The sequence below is a fragment of the Crassostrea angulata genome, chromosome 8 (genome assembly GCF_025612915.1).
Source record: "Crassostrea angulata isolate pt1a10 chromosome 8, ASM2561291v2, whole genome shotgun sequence".
Lineage (NCBI taxonomy): Eukaryota > Metazoa > Mollusca > Bivalvia > Ostreida > Ostreidae > Magallana > Magallana angulata.
Window position 1 is genome coordinate 31,819,174 of NC_069118.1, and position 18,319 is coordinate 31,837,492.

The following is an 18,319-nucleotide window of genomic DNA, read 5'->3' on the forward strand; positions in this document are numbered from 1 at the left end:
AGAAATACATAGGAAAATGTTTTAAAAATCTTCTTCTCAAGAACCACTGCACCAGAAATGCCAATATTTACACAAAAACTTGTATATATAGTGAAGATTCTAAATTGTAAAAATCGTGACCCTCGGACCAAAACTGGGGCCCCAGGCGGGGTTCAAAGTTTAACATAGAAATACATAGGAAAATTTTTTAAAAATCTTCTTCTCAAGAACCACTGCACCAGAAATGCCAATATTTACACATAAGCTTGTATACATAGTGAAGATTCTAAATTGTAAAAATCGTGACCCTCGGACCAAAACTGGGGCCCCAGGCGGGGTTCAAATTTAACATAGATATACCTGAGGAAAATGTTTAAAAAATCTTCTTCTCAAGAACCACTGCACCAGAAATGCCAATATTTACACAGAAGCTTGTATATATAGTGAAGATTCTAAATTGTAACAATCGTTACCCTCGGACCAAAACTGGGGCCCCAGGCGGGGTTCAAAGTTTAACATAGATATACCTTAGGAAAATGTTTAAAAAATCTTCTTCTCAAGAACCACTGCACCAGAAATGCCAATATTTACACAAAAGCTTGTATGTATAATGAAGATTCTAAATTGTAGAAATCATGACCCTCAAATCAAAACTGCAGCCCCAGGCAGGGTTCAAAGTTTAACATAGAACTACATATGAAAAATGTTTAAAAATTTTCTTCTCAAAAACCACTTCACCAAAAATGCCAATGCATACACAAACGGTTGTATATATAGTGAAGATTGTAAAAATCGTGACCCCTGAATAAAAAGTGGGGCCCCAGTAGGGGTTTAGATTTTAACATATATAGGAAAATGTTTTAAAATCTTCTTCTCAAGAACAATAGTGCAACTGTTTGGGATATTACTATGCATACATGTACATCCTTAAATAATGTAGATTCAAAAAATTGTAACTCCCGGACAATTGATGGGCACCAAGAGGGGTTCAAAATTTAAACATTTTAAAAAACATAAAGGAAAAGTTTAAAAATTTTCTTCTCAAGAACTACAATGTTTTAGTTTGTGGAATTTCTATGCCTTCGCTCATGTAGATTCCTAATTGGTAAAATCGTGACCCCCGGACCAATACTGGGGCCCCAAGATGGGGTCAAAGTTTATTATAGAAATATAAAGGTAACGTTAAAATATCTTCTTCTTGAGAACTACAATGCCTCAATTTGTGAGATTACTATCATGCATACAACCTTGGATAATGAAGGTTCGACAGTTTTAAAATAGTGACCCCTGGACTAATACTAGGGACCCAAGATGGGTTTAAAGTTAAATGTAGAAGTACCAGTATATATGGAAAATGTTTAAAAATCTTCTTTTCGAGAACTACAATGCATCAATTTGTCAGATAACTACGTAAGCACCCTCAAATAGTGTAGATTCGAAATTATAAAAGCTGTGACCTCAATCTAATACTGGGGCCCCAAGAGGTGTTCAAAGTTTAGCATAGAAATAAAGAGGGAAATGTTGAAAAATCTTTTTCTAGGGAACTATAATGCTTCAGCTTGTGAGATAACTATGCAAGCATCCTTAAATAATGTAGATTCCAAATAATTAAAACTTTAGCCCTGGACTAATACTGTGGCCCCAAGAGGGGTTCAAAGTTTAACATAGAAAGATATATTGAAAATGTTTTTAAAAAGTTTTTCTCGAGAACTATAATGCTACAGTTTGTGAGATTATTATGCAAGGATCCTCAAATTGTGTAAACTCTAATGTAGTGGAACCAAGAGTTATCTTTCTTGATGTTCTGTACAGTCTGAGAGTTATTTCTCTTGAAGTGGAACTCTGCTACGTTCAGTTTTTCAGGTTGTGTACGTGCGGTCCTACTGCAGTGCTACACATTTTCATTCCTATGTTACTGTTTATGTTGTTCAAGCAAACCATAAACCTCGGACCATAACTGGGTCCCCAGAAAGGGGTTCAATGTTTAAAATAGAAAAAGCATATGCTACGAAATGTAATGTTACAAGGAACTGCTGTTCAGGTGAGCGATGTGGCCCTTGGGCCTCTTGTTTATTTTTACCTAATCAAATCTTTGTACAATGTTGCAGGTATACAATTACCTCGTGTTATTTTTAATTATATTTTTCTGCAATCATGTTTGTGCAATTTACATCAACTTTTCTTTGATATGCATATAAATACAACATTTGGGTCATATTTAGTCAAATACATCATTGTTGTCAGAGGATTTTGATCTCAAGTAATATATTGCTGTACATTGTTTTTACGATTTTTATCTTTATCTTGTTCTGCATATGTTCAAATTAAGATTCTATAGTCTCAATCCATTATGTGTTCTTGGTTTTATTGTTTCTTTGCTTTTTGGTTTTTTTTATAATAAATTTCTATTCTTCATTTTGTTTTGTTCACTGCTGTTGTGTTTCAAAAAATGTGCTCAAAATGTACTGTAAATGTTTTAGTACATATCACATGAAGTATTGGCATACTTGCCAATTAAGATGGCTCACACGATGGCCGTGGCCATTTTAAAGCTATTATCATATCTCCTTTAAATGCACAGCTTTGTATGCAGATATAGAAAAATGTTCAAACTTAAAAGCTTAAATATTTTGATTTTTTCACAAAATAATAATTAATTGCCAAAAATATCATAATAATTTTTTTAATTTTAAATTATTTTAATTAATTGCCAAAAACATATCAAATTTTAATTTGATTTTAAAAGTTTAACGCAGATCTGATGGTGGTGCATTTGTTGACCCCCCTGGAGCCTCCTCAAAAGAACAAAATTTAGTTGGGTGATTTTTTGGGGAAAAAAAGAAATTCAAAGAACATTCTATCAATTGATATCTAATATACCAGTACATGATTTTAAAAAGGGTAATAATTCAGTTTCATTTTTTAACTCAAAAATTAAAAAATTGAGTTATTTCTCTTTTCAATATGGCAATACAATTGATCAATTAATGCAGCAGCATTTGACCTTATATGGAACAAGCTATATTTTTTTTTCGGCCTTTTAAAAAACACCTTGTTTTGCTAGACAAGAACGATAAAATACCTTGCCTTGCCTTCTAGTATGGACTTATCAGCCTGACATATTTCTGTGGACAGTCAGTAACAATAGAAACCTTATAGAAATAATATTATGCACCCACCTTTGGCCCTCTCCTCATGCTCTTTGCTCCAGGCCAGTGACTCCGACCCTGGGTTTATAACCTCATCAGGGTCAGGCTCCATGTTGGTCTTCTTGAATTCTACAAGAGTTTAAAAAGAAAATTATATTTTATAGTGGTGATATAAATTCAAATTTTGGAACTAAATTTGAAGAAGAAAAAAATAAATATACAGATCAAAACTAATATTAATTCTTTTGAAATATAATAAATAATATAATAATAAATATATCATAATGAGGTTGTTTTATTTATATAATTATATTAATACCTGGTCCAGTAGCTAGCTTAATTATCTTTTACTCAACAGAACTCTGTAAAGTTTTGTGTCATGAACATCTCCATAGTTTATGAAAACCCTACTACATGTAATATATTATAAAAAGGAAAGACTATATTAATCTATTATAAAATAAACAAACTTTTAATGTCCTTCTATAACCTAATTCAATTTTGTATTCAAAGTCAATTGGCTTGTCCTTTAGAGAGGCTCATGCAGGAAGATCCCCATCATCATAGTTTATAAAAACCCTTAAACTGGTACATGATTTATATATATATATATATATAATATATATATATATATGATAAGGAAAGACTATATAAAAATTACATAGTAAAAATAGACAATCTTTCAATGTCCTTCTATATAACCTAATTCAATTTTGTTTTCAAAGTCAACTGGATGGTACGTCCTGTAGAGAAATTCATGCAGGAAGAACTTAAGGCACTTCAGAAAATTGAGGCAAAAATTAGACTACAGCTATATATTCATATAAAAGTATTACAAATTTAATTTAATTATCCACTTTTATCTTAAAGCTTCAGGATGAGTCAAAAATAAACAATTTATTGTATCCTGACATCCATGCCAATCTAACTGAAGACAAGCTTTAAATCCTTAAAAACTATAGCTTCATGGCTTAATTAGCATTTCCTAAATTGCAAAGATCAATAACATAAGCCTTAGGGTTGTTTACCCTTATATATACATGTATATATATCGGATATAAAAGCACACCAGTAGATGAAGTACTAGCTGGTAACCTTAAGGTGGAATAACACACCTGGAAAAAGTCACACAAATTAACAGGACATTATTTGATAATTAAAGATAAAATGATAAATAAACTGTACATATGTCAAATGAGCGAAAAATTTGCTGTTTGGGGATAAAAAATGAATATCTAAAATAATTATTTCAGTAAGTACCAACAAAAGCCCAGGCTGCGTGATTCGAACTTGGGATGTACAGATCACAAGTCCGACACTTTATCCACTCGGCTATTGAGTAATTTTAAGTTACATATGTTGCAGTCGATAAAATCCTCTTATTAAAACAAAATGTCATTTCGATCAGCTGTCAGCCATTTTGTGATGATGTGTTATTCCACCTTAAAACTTTTAATGATCTATTAATGTTGTATACCAGTATGTCATTGCATGCATGTATTGGTAATTTTGCAGATATGTATAATATTTGATACAATTATTTGAAAATGAAAACACTAATTAGATAGCTATTGGTATTTTTTTTTTAAAGCAAACAAACAAACTCATGTTTCTTAAGAGCTAAAGTCTGTCTTTATGACAGTTATAGTTGCAAATCCAAATGGATCCTACTCACGAACACATGTACATGTACATTTTCATGCTCCCAATTAAAATTCAATTCTTTTTTTTGAAGTCTTTTGTTAATTTAAGTGCTTACCTCAGACCCTAGCTAATTTAAGACTAGTAATTTTACAACTGATTTATTTCATTATTCAATTACAGCTAGAATCTTCTGGAGCTTTTTTTTTTGTTTAAATCAAAATATAATTAAATGTCTTAATTTACGAAAAAAATAATCTGAATCAAAATGGCTCCATCCCTAATATTTGATAAAAATATAATTATTAATATATCATTTATAACTCAATAACTACATATTTATATAACAGAGTACTGGTATGTGTTCAACATGCTATTACAGTATTGTCAGTGAATTATATAACCATAGATCGGATCATGCTTTTTACATTTATAAATACTTCGTGCATACAAAACATGACATATTCTTTGATCCAAGCCAACGTGTCTGTCGATTCATGCACAGACTATCTATCATAGTACCGGTACAAAGATTCTCCGACAAAATTTATACTCACTTTTCATGGTTGTTAATGATTCTAAAGGACCTAACGAAAAAGGCGAAAAACAATCAGGGCTTATTGTTTCACATCAATTCACCTTAAACCATGCACCTTGAAATAAAGTTCCAAGAAAAAAAAAATTGTGAAGAGAGGAGTAGAGAAAAACAAATTCCTCTGAAGGTGTCTGAATGTTAATTTTTCTAGCAGTTGTGTTGCAGATAATTATTCATTCTAGAAAGTCAATCAACGCAATGAAGAAACGGGCGAATGGCAATTTACAGGCTGATAAAGCTGAAATCAATACGAGTAGGCCTGCAAAATGCATGACATGACAACTCGAGCAGGGTCTAAGACGGAGAAAGGCTGGAAGACCAAAGAGAGAAGTGCGCATCTTACTTTCAAGTTTTTACCTCACGTTTCAGTGATGAAAAAAAATTAGACCATGATTAATCTGTTGGGTACTCTACAGGAAAGGAAAGAGACTGCGGACGACATAATAAAAAAAACGATGAGAATTAAGCCCAAAGTTATTTACTGAACTTGATGCACTGTGTCAGGCTGCCTGCATGAAGATTGATTAGTACAGAAATATTAAACACTAATTTTGCGATGAAGAGTCATCAGAGAGAGGAGGAAGTTACCTTATTAGTAGGTAACTGTCCACCCCATTAGCTATGGCAATATCTCTATCAATAAAATTGTTTTTACAGATTTTTGTGGAATTCTGGGACCATTGTTGATAGTGATGAGATTGATGTCTTATTCAGAACATTTCAAAACGAAGAGCTACAATTGCGTGTCAACTTTATCAATTATTTCCTCAGATCGAGTCTGTTCAAATGAAATCCTCATCTGGGCATATGAGAAGCACTTTTTTGAGAAGCAGATGGTACTGTGAAAAAGAATATTATGTGACTAAAATTTCTATACATAATTAAAAATACATTTATTAATTTTTTTAAATCAAAGTTTTAAACTTAACTAATTTAATGCTAAAAAAATTTGCTTATTGAATTTTGGGGTGGGGGAGGGGGGTGGGGAAGAAAGCGTATTATTATTCTAAAAGACTCATCAATATTACCTCCAATTACAATACCTGGCATTAATGAAAATCAATGAAGATATAAAGAGAATTCCATGATAAGTCACTGAAAAACAAATCATGATTGTTGGAGGCTTTTGCATTTTTTATCTAAGCCTGGATTCTGGGAGGCATAAACAATGCATTATTCAAAATACTCTAGCTGGGGCAGTCTATTTCAGGAATTTGTATTGAATAATCAATCAAAATAAATCAATAGGGATAAGAAGAATTCTTCTTATCTGATAATCAACATGCATTATTTTATTTGCAGTTCATGCTTCTGCATGACATTCTTTGTGGCATTTTTTGCAGAGAGAGAGAGAGGGAAGGAAAAAGAGAGAGAAGAAGAGAGAAAGAAAGAGGAGAGAGAGAGCAAGAGAGAGAAAACAAGAGAGAAAGAGGACATAAAGAAAGCATTGCAATATTAAGAGGGCTGGAGATGGAGGGGAAAAGAGAGAGAGAGAGAGAGAGAGAGAGAGAGAGAGAGAGAGAGAGAGAGAGAGAGAGAGAGAGCTCTTTTCAGAGTTTTAGTGATGTAGGATCAAATATATGGCCAGGTTTGCAGTTACAAGAAGATAACTTTCACAATTTCATTGTGACACAACTCCAGCAACCCTTTAATTTCACTGGTTTTTTTTTCAGATATGATGTCAATATTAATATGAATAAATGACTGCAATTATTTATTTCATGCAATTTTGTAGTCTACGCGCTAGCTAGCTGTAAAAGAATAACAGGACACAAGCATTTTATCAATTTCCTTAAAAAGCAACATGTGGTTTTAAATAGCTTTTTAGCAATACCAGATTGCACATATACTATGAACAGTTTATGAAATGAAATGGAGGATCTTGAAAAGGTTTCAATAAAGTTGTTTTGTTTACAATAGGTATTTATTTAAAAGATTTTGACTAGGGTAGCATTTTATTCTATTTTCAAATAATTCATTAGAATTAAATCAGAGTGAATCATGAGTTAAAGAGTGGCATTATTTTCGAAACATTTTTAGAATAAACAACCATCAAACCTGCCGCATATATTATTAAAGTACATAGTTTTAAACTACTAAGAGACAATAGTTTATAATTCAAAAATAATATCTTTAATTTCAAAGAATTTCAAGATATGTTGGTTAAAGCTGCATGAACACCACTAGTAAATAGGCACCGTCACACAGGTATTAAAACCCTTCAATTTCGTAACACCCAACTGCATACCTGAAGTCGAAGTCGATCTGCAGTATTAATTCGTTACATGGTCTTTACATTTTGTGCATTTTTTGTTTTATGTGCACATTTCGTTTGTTAGTAATGTGTTGACCTGTTTATTTGTTGTTTTTATTAAAAAAATTTGATGATTTCATCACAACCTAGCACACGGCATACGTAGCAAGATGTATGCAGGTGAGACTTCAAAATTGAAATTATTTTAACTGTTAAGAGGTCTGTAGCAAATATAAGGATTGTACGGATATCAGCGATGAAGAAAAAATATGGCAAACAGTGCCTTTTACCAGTAGTGTTAAGCTATACGTTGTTGACCGCTATCCATGCAGCCTACGTATAAGTGGGAAGTGGGGAAGAATTTTAAACATCAATTCATGTTATACATGTAGTTTTTTTTTTCTTTAAATAAAGTAAAAAGTGAAGGAATCATGCTGGCAATGAAAAAAAAATTAATATTTGCATATTAGGACAAAAAATGTAACACTAATCTATATTCTCTTTTGAGAAGTGGACAGGCATGGCCTTCATCCAAGGATACACTTATCTATAATGTTCAGAGCTATACATACATGTACAGATACAAATGAACATATCATGGTCCCGAACTAGTATTCAATCGAGAGTTACTTAACATGTCATATCTTTCAGTAATTAGCAACTAAATTTTCAAACGTGTACATGTATGTAGTAACACAGATACTCACCATACTGACGTTATACAAGATCTAACGTAAACGTTACACGATCTCTAAATTAGCCCGAATATACTTTCAAAGATGCAAAATCAATTTTTGTGTGGACAAATATCATAATTACCGTTTCTTTATATTTGATCTGCCTAAGTGCTGTTTCTGTGTTCCATAAGGCCTACAATCAAGGATAAAATCTATGATCTCTCATTCTTTGTAGCCATTTTTGTTGTCATCGAAAACATTCCATTCCTAAGCTAGGAAAAAGTTAGAGAAGTTCCGAACGTCCATCTAACGAAATATTCGGCTAAGTTGTACGTTGAAGTTTCGAGAGGAGATTTTAAAGTGGTTCGTCAGCTAATATTTACGTGTACTTCGAATTGTCGCAAATATTAATTATTAAATATAAAATTCTTTTGGCACATATACGTGCACATGGTTCTTGATATATAGGTAAAATAGAAAAAAAATGAACATGATATGCTTCACGTTGGAATTTATACACAGCTATATCAGAGACGTATACATATATATATATATATATATATACTTATATACTAATGTTATATATGTCTCTGGCTATATACCTGTGCATACTGAGTTTATTGTAGAAAAAGTTGTGATCAGTTTTGGAACTTCTTTTATTTAATTATGGTACAAATTCAAGAATAAAATATTTCGTTTTAAGTGGAAAAATAAAAAATAATGAATCAGTACTTTTTGTAAAGAAATTTGATTTACTGCTGAAAAAAAATAAATAAGATGTAATTCATTCGGTATTTCATGCACCTATATATTGATACTATCGATATGATACCTCTACAATGTGCTCTATACTTGTATATGGCATATAAGAGAGCAATTTTACACGCTTAGTTTCATTTACATGCCTAGTTTCTTTTTCAGTTTTTTTATAACATGTAGAATGAAACATGAAACAGTATCACATTAATCCATGCAATTTGAGGAGGCGAGAGGGGAATTGCCCCCCCCCCCCCGGAAAATTAAAAATTACCAAAAAATAATGTAGGTTTCGGACACTATCTCCATCACTGCGGCAAACAAAATTATCCCTCAGATACCCCTTCTTTCGACAATGCTTGAATCCATAAGTTTCTCTTAGACTAGCTGTTTGTTGCTATTGTATAATCAGCTGATAAAATCCAAAGTAACATTTTATTTATATTCTTAACTTTTTGCACCTAAATATTAGACGAAGTATGAAACCACTTTTTAGGGGGAAAATAAATAACTTCTGCATATAGTTATATAGTTTCTCTTCTTTCGATAGTTTTCTATTTAGATCTTTTGTAGATCAATCGAACACGTGTATATCATCTTCTATTGGGTGCTACATATAGGCACGTAGCATCGGGGGGGGGGGGGGGGGGGGGGGCTTTTGGATTTTGGTAAAGTAACCTTTTTTGGTTTTTCGGTGTTTTTTTTTTTTTTTTTGGTTTTTTTTTTTTGCTTGTCAAGATTTTTTGGATGAGTATGTCCCACCTTTCAAAAACGATGCTACGTGCCTGGCTACATATACATGCAGTGTATACTGCCAATCCCTATAACTTTATTTTACCCTAGTTTATAATTACACAGCATGACTGTGTTATAATATTCACTGCCCTAACAAAATTTTATTTTTGACTTCACTTTTTTTCTAAAAATGTAATAAATGAATTAAAATGTAATAATAATTAATATAATAAATCATGTGTCCATCACCAAACTACATTTATTCTAATACCTCGTACGGAAGTGTTATATAAATAATGAAATATTGAAAATGAAAACGCCGCAAACCAATCTAGAAATATTCAAATGCTCTCTCTCTCTCTCTCTCTCTCTCTCTCTCTCTCTCTCTCTCTCTCTCCTGAGTTATCAGAAAACTGATTACATCAATGGTGTCTCTAATCATCACAAACCCTGTTTTATCTTCTTTTTATTGTTGGTGACAACATTTTTCGGAAAATAAACAAATTCAAGTCAATGATCCCCGTAGACTTTCTATTTTTAGATGTGTATTGAAACCTGAAGTGGTGGGGGGGGGGGGGGGGCGTTTCAAAACAGATAACCTGGTCATTTTTCATATTAGTGGATGAACGTAGTTTGAGCACAAAGGTATATATGATTATCGAAATATCAAGCAAAAAGTGGTGGAAGCAAAAACTCGGAACAGAGTATAATTAAGGCAGTAAGAAATAAGAATAAAACAACACAAGTTTCAAAACAAAATCGAGGTCCATGTACTGATACCTGTCTCGTTAGGAACAGTGCCAAAATGGGACCTTGTTCAGTTCATGTAAACATCACATGGAATTAAAACTATACATTTTATTTTAATTTGGAGTTATGAATATAAATTAATTCAATGTCTACACAGTATTCTGAAGAAAAAAAATTGGACACATACATATTCCTCACTTTCTAACATGTATATTCAAAGAATTTTTCACAGATTTACACAACATTTTGACTCTTTTAATAAACTAAAAATTGAAGTAGATTCTGCTTCCATATATTTGCAAACATGGTATTGATGTCTATCAGTTGCATATTATGCATATATGATATATGATGTGATGTAAAATAAACATGTAAAAATACACCACGGTGACTACATATTTCATCTTACAATATTAGTGCAGTTAACATTTTTCAGTATATTTTGAAACATTTGATATACGTCATTGCTTTATAAGAAAGCACACGGACTTACGTTGCAAAAACAAATATTAATAGGAGTAAAAACTTCCTAGCTATTACCGATACATTTAGTATGTATAACAACGCGTTCAAATCTCTAGTTTCCTCCTCGTTAGCTATTTGTTCACGTACACGTACATGTACATGTACTGTGTAGACGGAACCATATGAATGCTTTAAAATCACTTCCTCCGGATCCTCTGAAAGACTTGTTGTCTGGAGAGGGAACAAGAGTTGGAGATGTTTTTGGCCTCCAAATTTGGCTGCTTCCGCGTTTGATAAAACGAGATTCAATTTCAAATTAAAACGTCAAGAATGTTGAATATATACTGTGTAGAGGCTGTAAACACATGGTGGCCAGTTTCATGTAATAATTATTGCATGTGTAGAAGTAGACTATTTTGCATTAGAGACCAAGTAATCGCTATGATGTCTCCGGCCCCGACTCCAGTTACATAGTCCACATTGTAGTGTTGTCTTCTGTCAATAGCACTGGACATTCTGATGTTACATTATTAGCTGAGTATTTCAATAACATGAAAAAGTTTGTAATTCATTTTCCTCTGCTTATATTGTAACGGGTGGCTTTGACTCGATCTGGAAACAACAGCTAAAGATACGTTTTTGCCATGAAAGGCTAATAAACAAACATAACACATTGGACTAAAATAGCTGTTCTTAATAAAGATTTGCTAGTCATTGCACAACTAGGTATATAATTACAGATCTTAAAAAAACCGTCAATTCCTGCATGAAACATTGTCATAAAAGTACATGTACATTGTACGTGTAACATATAATATATAATACCTTCATTCTACAGTAATTAAAGGTAAATTACGCGTAACATCCCTTTAATAATCTACAGTACTGTAACCTGGCTTTGATCCTGCGAATCTATATCCAAGGCCGGAATAAAGTCCTTTTGTAAAAGGAAGTAATTGTCAGGATGAACTCCCTGGGTTCCCACATCCTGTGGGTCGTATTGATACTGATCATGCATTAAACCGGAATACTGTTCGCCATTTTCGGTGCCATACGTCACTCCTACGTCATGACCGTTAACTTCGACGAAGTCTTTTTGTAGGTAGAAGTAGTTTTCGCCAAGACCAGGGTCTCCAACCAGGTGCTCACCCTCGTCGCCCCTGTAGTCCTGTACTAAGCCACTGTTGGTGTACTCCGAGTTTGGGACGTCTGGTCCGGGATATACTGGGTCTATGTACTGGTTCTGGCCGGCGACGTGTGCGTCAGGATTGCGTGACACCCCTATGACGTCATCAACAGGTTGTGATATATGATGGTCTTCAGTATCTCCCCATTGCTTCTTTATAGTATTCTTTAATATAATGCATATTATAATTTTATAGATATCAAGAATAAATGTTGGCAGAATAAAGTATTAGTTTTGTATTTTCATAAAGGAAAAAAAAAACTCTTACTGCGCCGCTTATGTAATGACGAATAATATCATCCATTTCCTCTGGAGTGCGGCCATTAGTGACCTTTCCGTTACTGGTAGTGTTGATGACCCTTTGAAGAGATACAAACTTATATATAATATCTAATGAGTATTATCTCCTCCTTTTCTTCGGAAATCCGATTTTTCGTTCATGCAGACATGAACTGATAAAACAAAATCACAATCTGATAAATTCGAATCAGTTTCTTTGCATATTGGTTTACCCATTCAATGACATAACTTCTTAAAACTTCCTCTAACAGCTTAACTTATCAGTGTTCAATTCATTGAGCGACATCGTTCATATATTACCATTAGTATCATATAATTATAATATTAGCATGTTCAGTAGTGTCTTGTGTTAGTCATTTTAACTTAAAGACTCATTTACTAAGCGTGGATGATATCTTGCGATCAATTGAAACTTTATCTCTACTGAGCATCTTCTATTGATAGTCATTGCACGAAATAGTTAATTGTCTCCATGGTACAAAACAGATGGTACCAAATTGTTATGTTACGAAATGATAAGTTTCAACTGAGACCACATAGTACAGACGTCAGGCTTTAAAATACTTAATTAAAGCAACCTTCCTCATATGGGAGAAATCGGCTGTTCTTCCTATGTAACGTACATATCGACTAAAAACTATTTATAAAGTACTCTTACTCAGAGTATAGGGATAATCGACGAGGGATTCAGAGAACTTTATCGTAGGGAATTTGCTTTCTTTTGTGGTTCATGCATGCCTACGCGATTAACTTTTAGTTTTGTTTAGGTTGTTTTTCAGGCACCGCATGCCACCTTTCATACCCGAATGAACAATCCAAGAAATCACTATCTTATAACTATACCATACATGGATGTCCAAATAACATCCGATTCAATTCGTTACGCGATACTTGAAATTCACTTTCAAATTGCACTACGTTTATACTGTCTTTCACAAGGGGCAAGAAGAGTTAGGTTTTTTAACGTGCCTCACTCCACCTTGAATTAGTTTCTCAACTCGGCAGAAAATTACTTGATAATGATAGAAAGCATGATGGATAAGAAGTATTTATGTCAAGTAGGCAAAAAAAAAATATGCAATTTTAGATAAAAAAAAGATATTTTCAAAAACATGAACAAAAGCCCAAGGCGGTTTATAAGCCTAATACTTTAACCACTGAACTATGACGATACGATACACATCTGAATCGATTGATACAAAAAGATTAACAAAACATTTAAATCGTCATCTTGTGATGTAGTGTCTTAAAAAGTATATGTCTCGGTGTAGTGAAGTACCTTAAAGTTTTGTTCGAAACATGAGAATTGACAGACTAAATTAAATGTTTATGCCCCAACAGTTGAACAAGAATTATAATTTGTAAAGAATACAGAAAAAATACACAGCCATAATCTTAACAGCACATGTAAATCAAACCTAGTTATTTTAAACTCCGAAAACTTAACTTTTTGGTAAAATATAGCAAAAATCTTGCAATTCTTTATAATAAAAGCTTCCAATCATATATCTTTTGAGAACCGTTATTTTTCGTAAGCAAGTTAAATCAACATAAAAGTGTAACCATACTTTGGCTGAACTCAATCTATACTAACTAGAAAGTGACTCACTCCTTTGTATCTCCTTTCCTTTTACATCTAAATATGAGTATTGTCAGAATGATTCCAAGGAGAAACCCGCCGATCCCGATGCCTGATTTAATCCAGACTTCCTTATTTTCTTCAAAGATAAGTACAAATATTACTTATTTAAAATATGAATCAATTATTTGTATCAATGGATGTACAAATATATCATGTTTTTAGCGTGAATTTATACTGCATGAATTCCAGACACTATGAATAGTTTTGCGCCTCGATGCATTATGGTTAACATTCAGTACTTTACTTTATAAAATTGGTTGTAAATGTTATTCAGAATTGTTTGATAAATATTTTTATTCTATTGCATATCTATAACCAGTAAAAGATGATGATATATCTACCTTCTAAGATTTCTAAGATTTGATCCCAAACACTATTTGGTGGAGGACCTAGATATAGAGAAGATAATCATATTGTTTTCGAATGCAAAGTCTCAAAAATAGCAAATTTTGATTTGTTTAACATGCTTTAAAAAAAAAGACTGTATTAATTTCCTCAAAAAGAAAGCTCTGTATAAGATATAAGAAAATATTCAAAATTTTAAAACTGATTTTTTTTTAACTACATGTAAATAATAGTTTATAACTCAACAAACTATATCTTACATTTCGAGGTAGATCAACCCTCTTAAGATAGAACTATTTTAACAAGAGCTTGGACTTAATTTGGGTAGTTGATGTCAAACAGCATTGTGACGTACATGTAGACCTGTCTATTTCATTGTAGGCCACTCAGACATTGCTTATTGAAATCACCAAGATTTGTCTGGCTTTTGAGCTAAGGCTATGCAATCGGTGTATATTTCGCTCGAAACCAGCGTCATTTTTACCTTGTTTTGAGGCAAGAAATAGATAGTAACTTCCTACTGAAAGTCCAAGATCTTGTTAAAATAGTTCTATATATCCCTTAAAATAGTGTGATACGTGTGTTGGTAGTCAATTAGTATACTAGATTTAAGGAAGGAGTCTTCTCATTATCAAACATACTTCTTATAATAAGAAATTCATGAAATTTTGACACAGTCAAATGGATCATATTACCAAATGATTCTATCAGTTTACTTTTTGTTTTCGCACAAAGGTCAGGTCAAGGTCAATACCTTTTTCATCAACGTAAAGGACAATAAAAATAAGGGTAGCTTTTTGTTGCTCTGTAGATATTTGATTAAGATTTGAAGATTCTATTCTTCAATAAAATGATAGAATATCAGAATGTCTATCAGCTTATACTAATAAATGGGGATACATATTTATACTAAAATTGCTTAGCCTGCATTTCCTCTATTTTTCCTAAATTTTGAAGAAATTTTGATTATTTTTCTATATTTCCAATTATAAAATATTTCTGATTTTTATGTATTATGAAGACTTTATATGAAGATATAAACTGACAGAAAAGTTAATATATTGACCGTTTAATAAAGGAGAAAAACTGATTTTAGTGATTTTTTCACAAAAATCAATGTATAGAATGGGGGCTTTAAAAAGCTTGTAAAAATGTAATTTGATAGGCAAATCATATTTTAAAAACATATTCTGAAACACAAGTATCATATCATTAGCTCACATTAGTAAAAAAAATCCAACATTAATGTTATTGTTTTTAATATGCTAAAACAGACTCATTAATCTGCAGCAATTCTGAATTGCGAAGCATGTGATATTTTCCTACGCCAATATTACGTCAAAAATATAGTCCTTGTTAGATTCTAAACATTGATTACTTTTTCTATGCCAAGTTGTATGATAGTAAAAAAGAAAGAAAAATATACTATTTTAATTTCCTTTCGTCTTGATTTAATGAACAATTAATTAAATTTACGTTTGACAAGTCGAAAACCAGAAAAGACTCCTTCCTTAAGCAAACATATAAATTGCTCATCTAAAAATATTTGCTTGACTCTGGATTGAATGATTTTATTTCCGTCCCTTAAATTGATGGCGTCTATACTCCCTATGTCATTATACATGTATATGTACATGTACACGGCAGTTATACAGCAAAGCGTATAAAGTGTTAGCCCTTTAGTGGATCATATTTCACATTTCACAAAACAAATATTCCAAAGTTATTAATTTCTACACACAAAATCAGAAAATAATTTCAAGGATGCTGGGTGGCCAGCAAATGGACTACCAGACCCCGGGGCCATAAAAGTTAGACGAGCTCACTTTTCACTACCAGATCTAGCCTAGTGTTTCATATATGATTGGTAAAGCTATATACCCTTTTTAATAAATAACGAAACATTCCATAAATTTTAGATTTTAAAGTTGTGTATTTTTTTAAACATATTTTTTACAGAGCTCTTCTTCTATTGGAGATTAAAAAAGTCTTAAAATCGTCACGACCATCTAACTCTCTTTAATTTCAGTATTCTTTGAACATTCATGCAACGAAAGCAACACTTTATACTCTGTGAATTAAAAAGTATGATATGCGCTGAATTAAGGACTATATAGGGAGTAACTGCAGGTCTGTAGCTCCCGGTCTGAACAAAAATCGGATAGACGAACCATGGAGCTTCCCAGGTCGTCCATCCGAACTTCTTTTTTTTCAGACCAGGAGCTACAGGCATCCAGCTATATAGGGAGGATTATTTGATAATACATTTAGAACAGAGAAGAATCTTTAGTTAACGAAAAATTCCGTGTGAATGACGTAGAATAAAATGATTGGAAAAAGAAACAAGTCAAGTGAATTTTTAATAAACCAATTAATGATTTTAATATTCTACTTATAAATTATGTGAGTTTGAGAGATATGGTTGTTTATGTTCCTCTTTGGGTAGAGAGTGTTTCACTTTGCTTGAACTGAATTGATTCTTACCCGATGTAGAAGCACTAGACGTTGATAAAGAAACCAAACCATTGGCGTGGGTTGAAACTAAAATAAATCACAAAAATAATTTATAATTCGTACTTGTGTTGAAAATCAATCATTTAATTCATTCTGATAAAACAAAACAATTTGAATCAAGCAAAATTTGTTTACCTCATGTCGAAGAACATTTTCGAAATATGAACATTGAAATACCATTACATCCAAAAATAAGCATTCAATGCCTATATTTATATTTTCATACTGATGTCTATTTGTATGAAATATTATGTATCGCCGCTATAAAGCCATTTTTACGCTCTTAGTCAGGGATATGAAACATACATGGAACAGCCATATTAGCATGTTATCTAGTTAGCTTCCTCGACAAAAGAAAAATATAGTGCCAGAAATTTTCTGGAAAAAAATCTTTTTAATTAATGAGTAGATATATATATGAATAATAGTTTTTCAAAAAAAATTAAACGTCGCAGATTTCTAATGCACACATATAGGGAAACATACACTGGATGTAAATATGTATCATTGATTGAAAAAAATTGAGAAAACTGAAACAGTTTTACCAGTGGTGTTGGTGTTCACTGACATATTTATACAATTGGCCAATGTCAAGGAAGAGTCAGCCTGAAAACAATTTATGTTGTTTTAAAATCATCCTCAAGAAAAAGATAGAACACCCGACAAAACAATATCAATTGAAAACTTTTTTAGATACGATTGAAAACATTTCAACATTATCAAAAAAAAAAAAAATATTTTTGACAGAATCAAATAAGGATGTCCAAATCATAAAATAATTCTCATCAACTTATCTTACCTGGGATTAACTGACAGAGGAATTCGCAAACGTAAACCTGCCGTATCTTCTTATTATATGAACTTTATTCCAACGTGTTAGAGAACCGTACGTAGAAACGTTTTGGCGAAGGATTATAGAACTACTTCCTGTTGTTTACGGCTGGTACAATACTGGCACAGCAAAATATCTCTGATTACATAGATCCGAAAGTTCTCACAACAACAACTTGATTGCACTGAATTTTATTTTTCCTTGAAATGGATGTACCATTCATTTCATGAATCGTGCTTCAAATGGAGAACTTGTTAAGTTCTTCCTTGTTTTTATTATTCAGATGAATTGAGGAAATATTTAACGACAAATTCACGTTGTGCATAAACTCTCTCTTTCTGTTTTTGATAAATGCCCAAAATCAAAGGCATTTTATGTACTTGAAAGGTCCGAATTTGTAAACCATTTCATCGGTTTCTACCAAAAACAAATCATCAGAGGTGAATTTAGCTCACTCTCTATTATGCATGTATGCCTAAGTACTAAGTAGTTCGATTTA

At 32.3% G+C, this 18,319-nt stretch overlaps 3 protein-coding genes across 6 annotated transcripts in view; 1 reads left to right on the forward strand and 2 right to left on the reverse strand.

The window, feature by feature from the left end:
* Positions 1 to 8,594, reverse strand: part of LOC128160209 (protein tyrosine phosphatase domain-containing protein 1-like) — a 35,188-nt gene extending 26,594 nt beyond the window's left edge. For 2 of the 3 annotated variants that reach the window (XM_052823498.1, XM_052823495.1), the window contains exons 1-2: positions 5,327 to 5,340; positions 3,159 to 3,257 (exon numbers count right to left, since the gene is read on the reverse strand). In XM_052823498.1, coding sequence (XP_052679458.1) covers positions 3,159 to 3,257; positions 5,327 to 5,333 — 106 coding nt within the window. In that variant the 5' untranslated portion in view covers positions 5,334 to 5,340. Of the gene's footprint in view, positions 1 to 3,158; positions 3,258 to 5,326; positions 5,341 to 8,437 lie in introns of those variants that run through there. The other variant, XM_052823496.1, reaches the window with a different exon arrangement.
* LOC128160211 (nucleolar protein dao-5-like) overlaps positions 1 to 18,319 on the forward strand; it is a 148,455-nt gene that overhangs the window by 77,412 nt on the left and 52,724 nt on the right. The gene's annotated exons all lie outside the window — the stretch shown is intronic.
* Positions 10,025 to 18,264, reverse strand: LOC128160217 (uncharacterized). Of its 2 annotated transcripts, XR_008240256.1 has the most exons (8): positions 17,788 to 18,264; positions 17,534 to 17,594; positions 16,959 to 17,015; positions 14,471 to 14,518; positions 14,097 to 14,205; positions 12,456 to 12,546; positions 11,827 to 12,352; positions 10,025 to 11,613 (listed from the first exon to the last, which is right to left on the reverse strand). XR_008240256.1 is itself a non-coding variant. In XM_052823509.1 (7 exons), exons 2-7 carry the CDS (start codon positions 17,556 to 17,558, stop codon positions 11,879 to 11,881), a joined length of 804 nt encoding a protein of 267 aa, XP_052679469.1. In that variant the 5' UTR covers positions 17,559 to 17,594; positions 17,788 to 18,259; the 3' UTR covers positions 10,027 to 11,878. The 2 variants fall into 2 exon arrangements, 1 of the variants encoding a protein (XP_052679469.1); XM_052823509.1 differs by having other exon boundaries at positions 10,027 to 12,352; positions 17,788 to 18,259.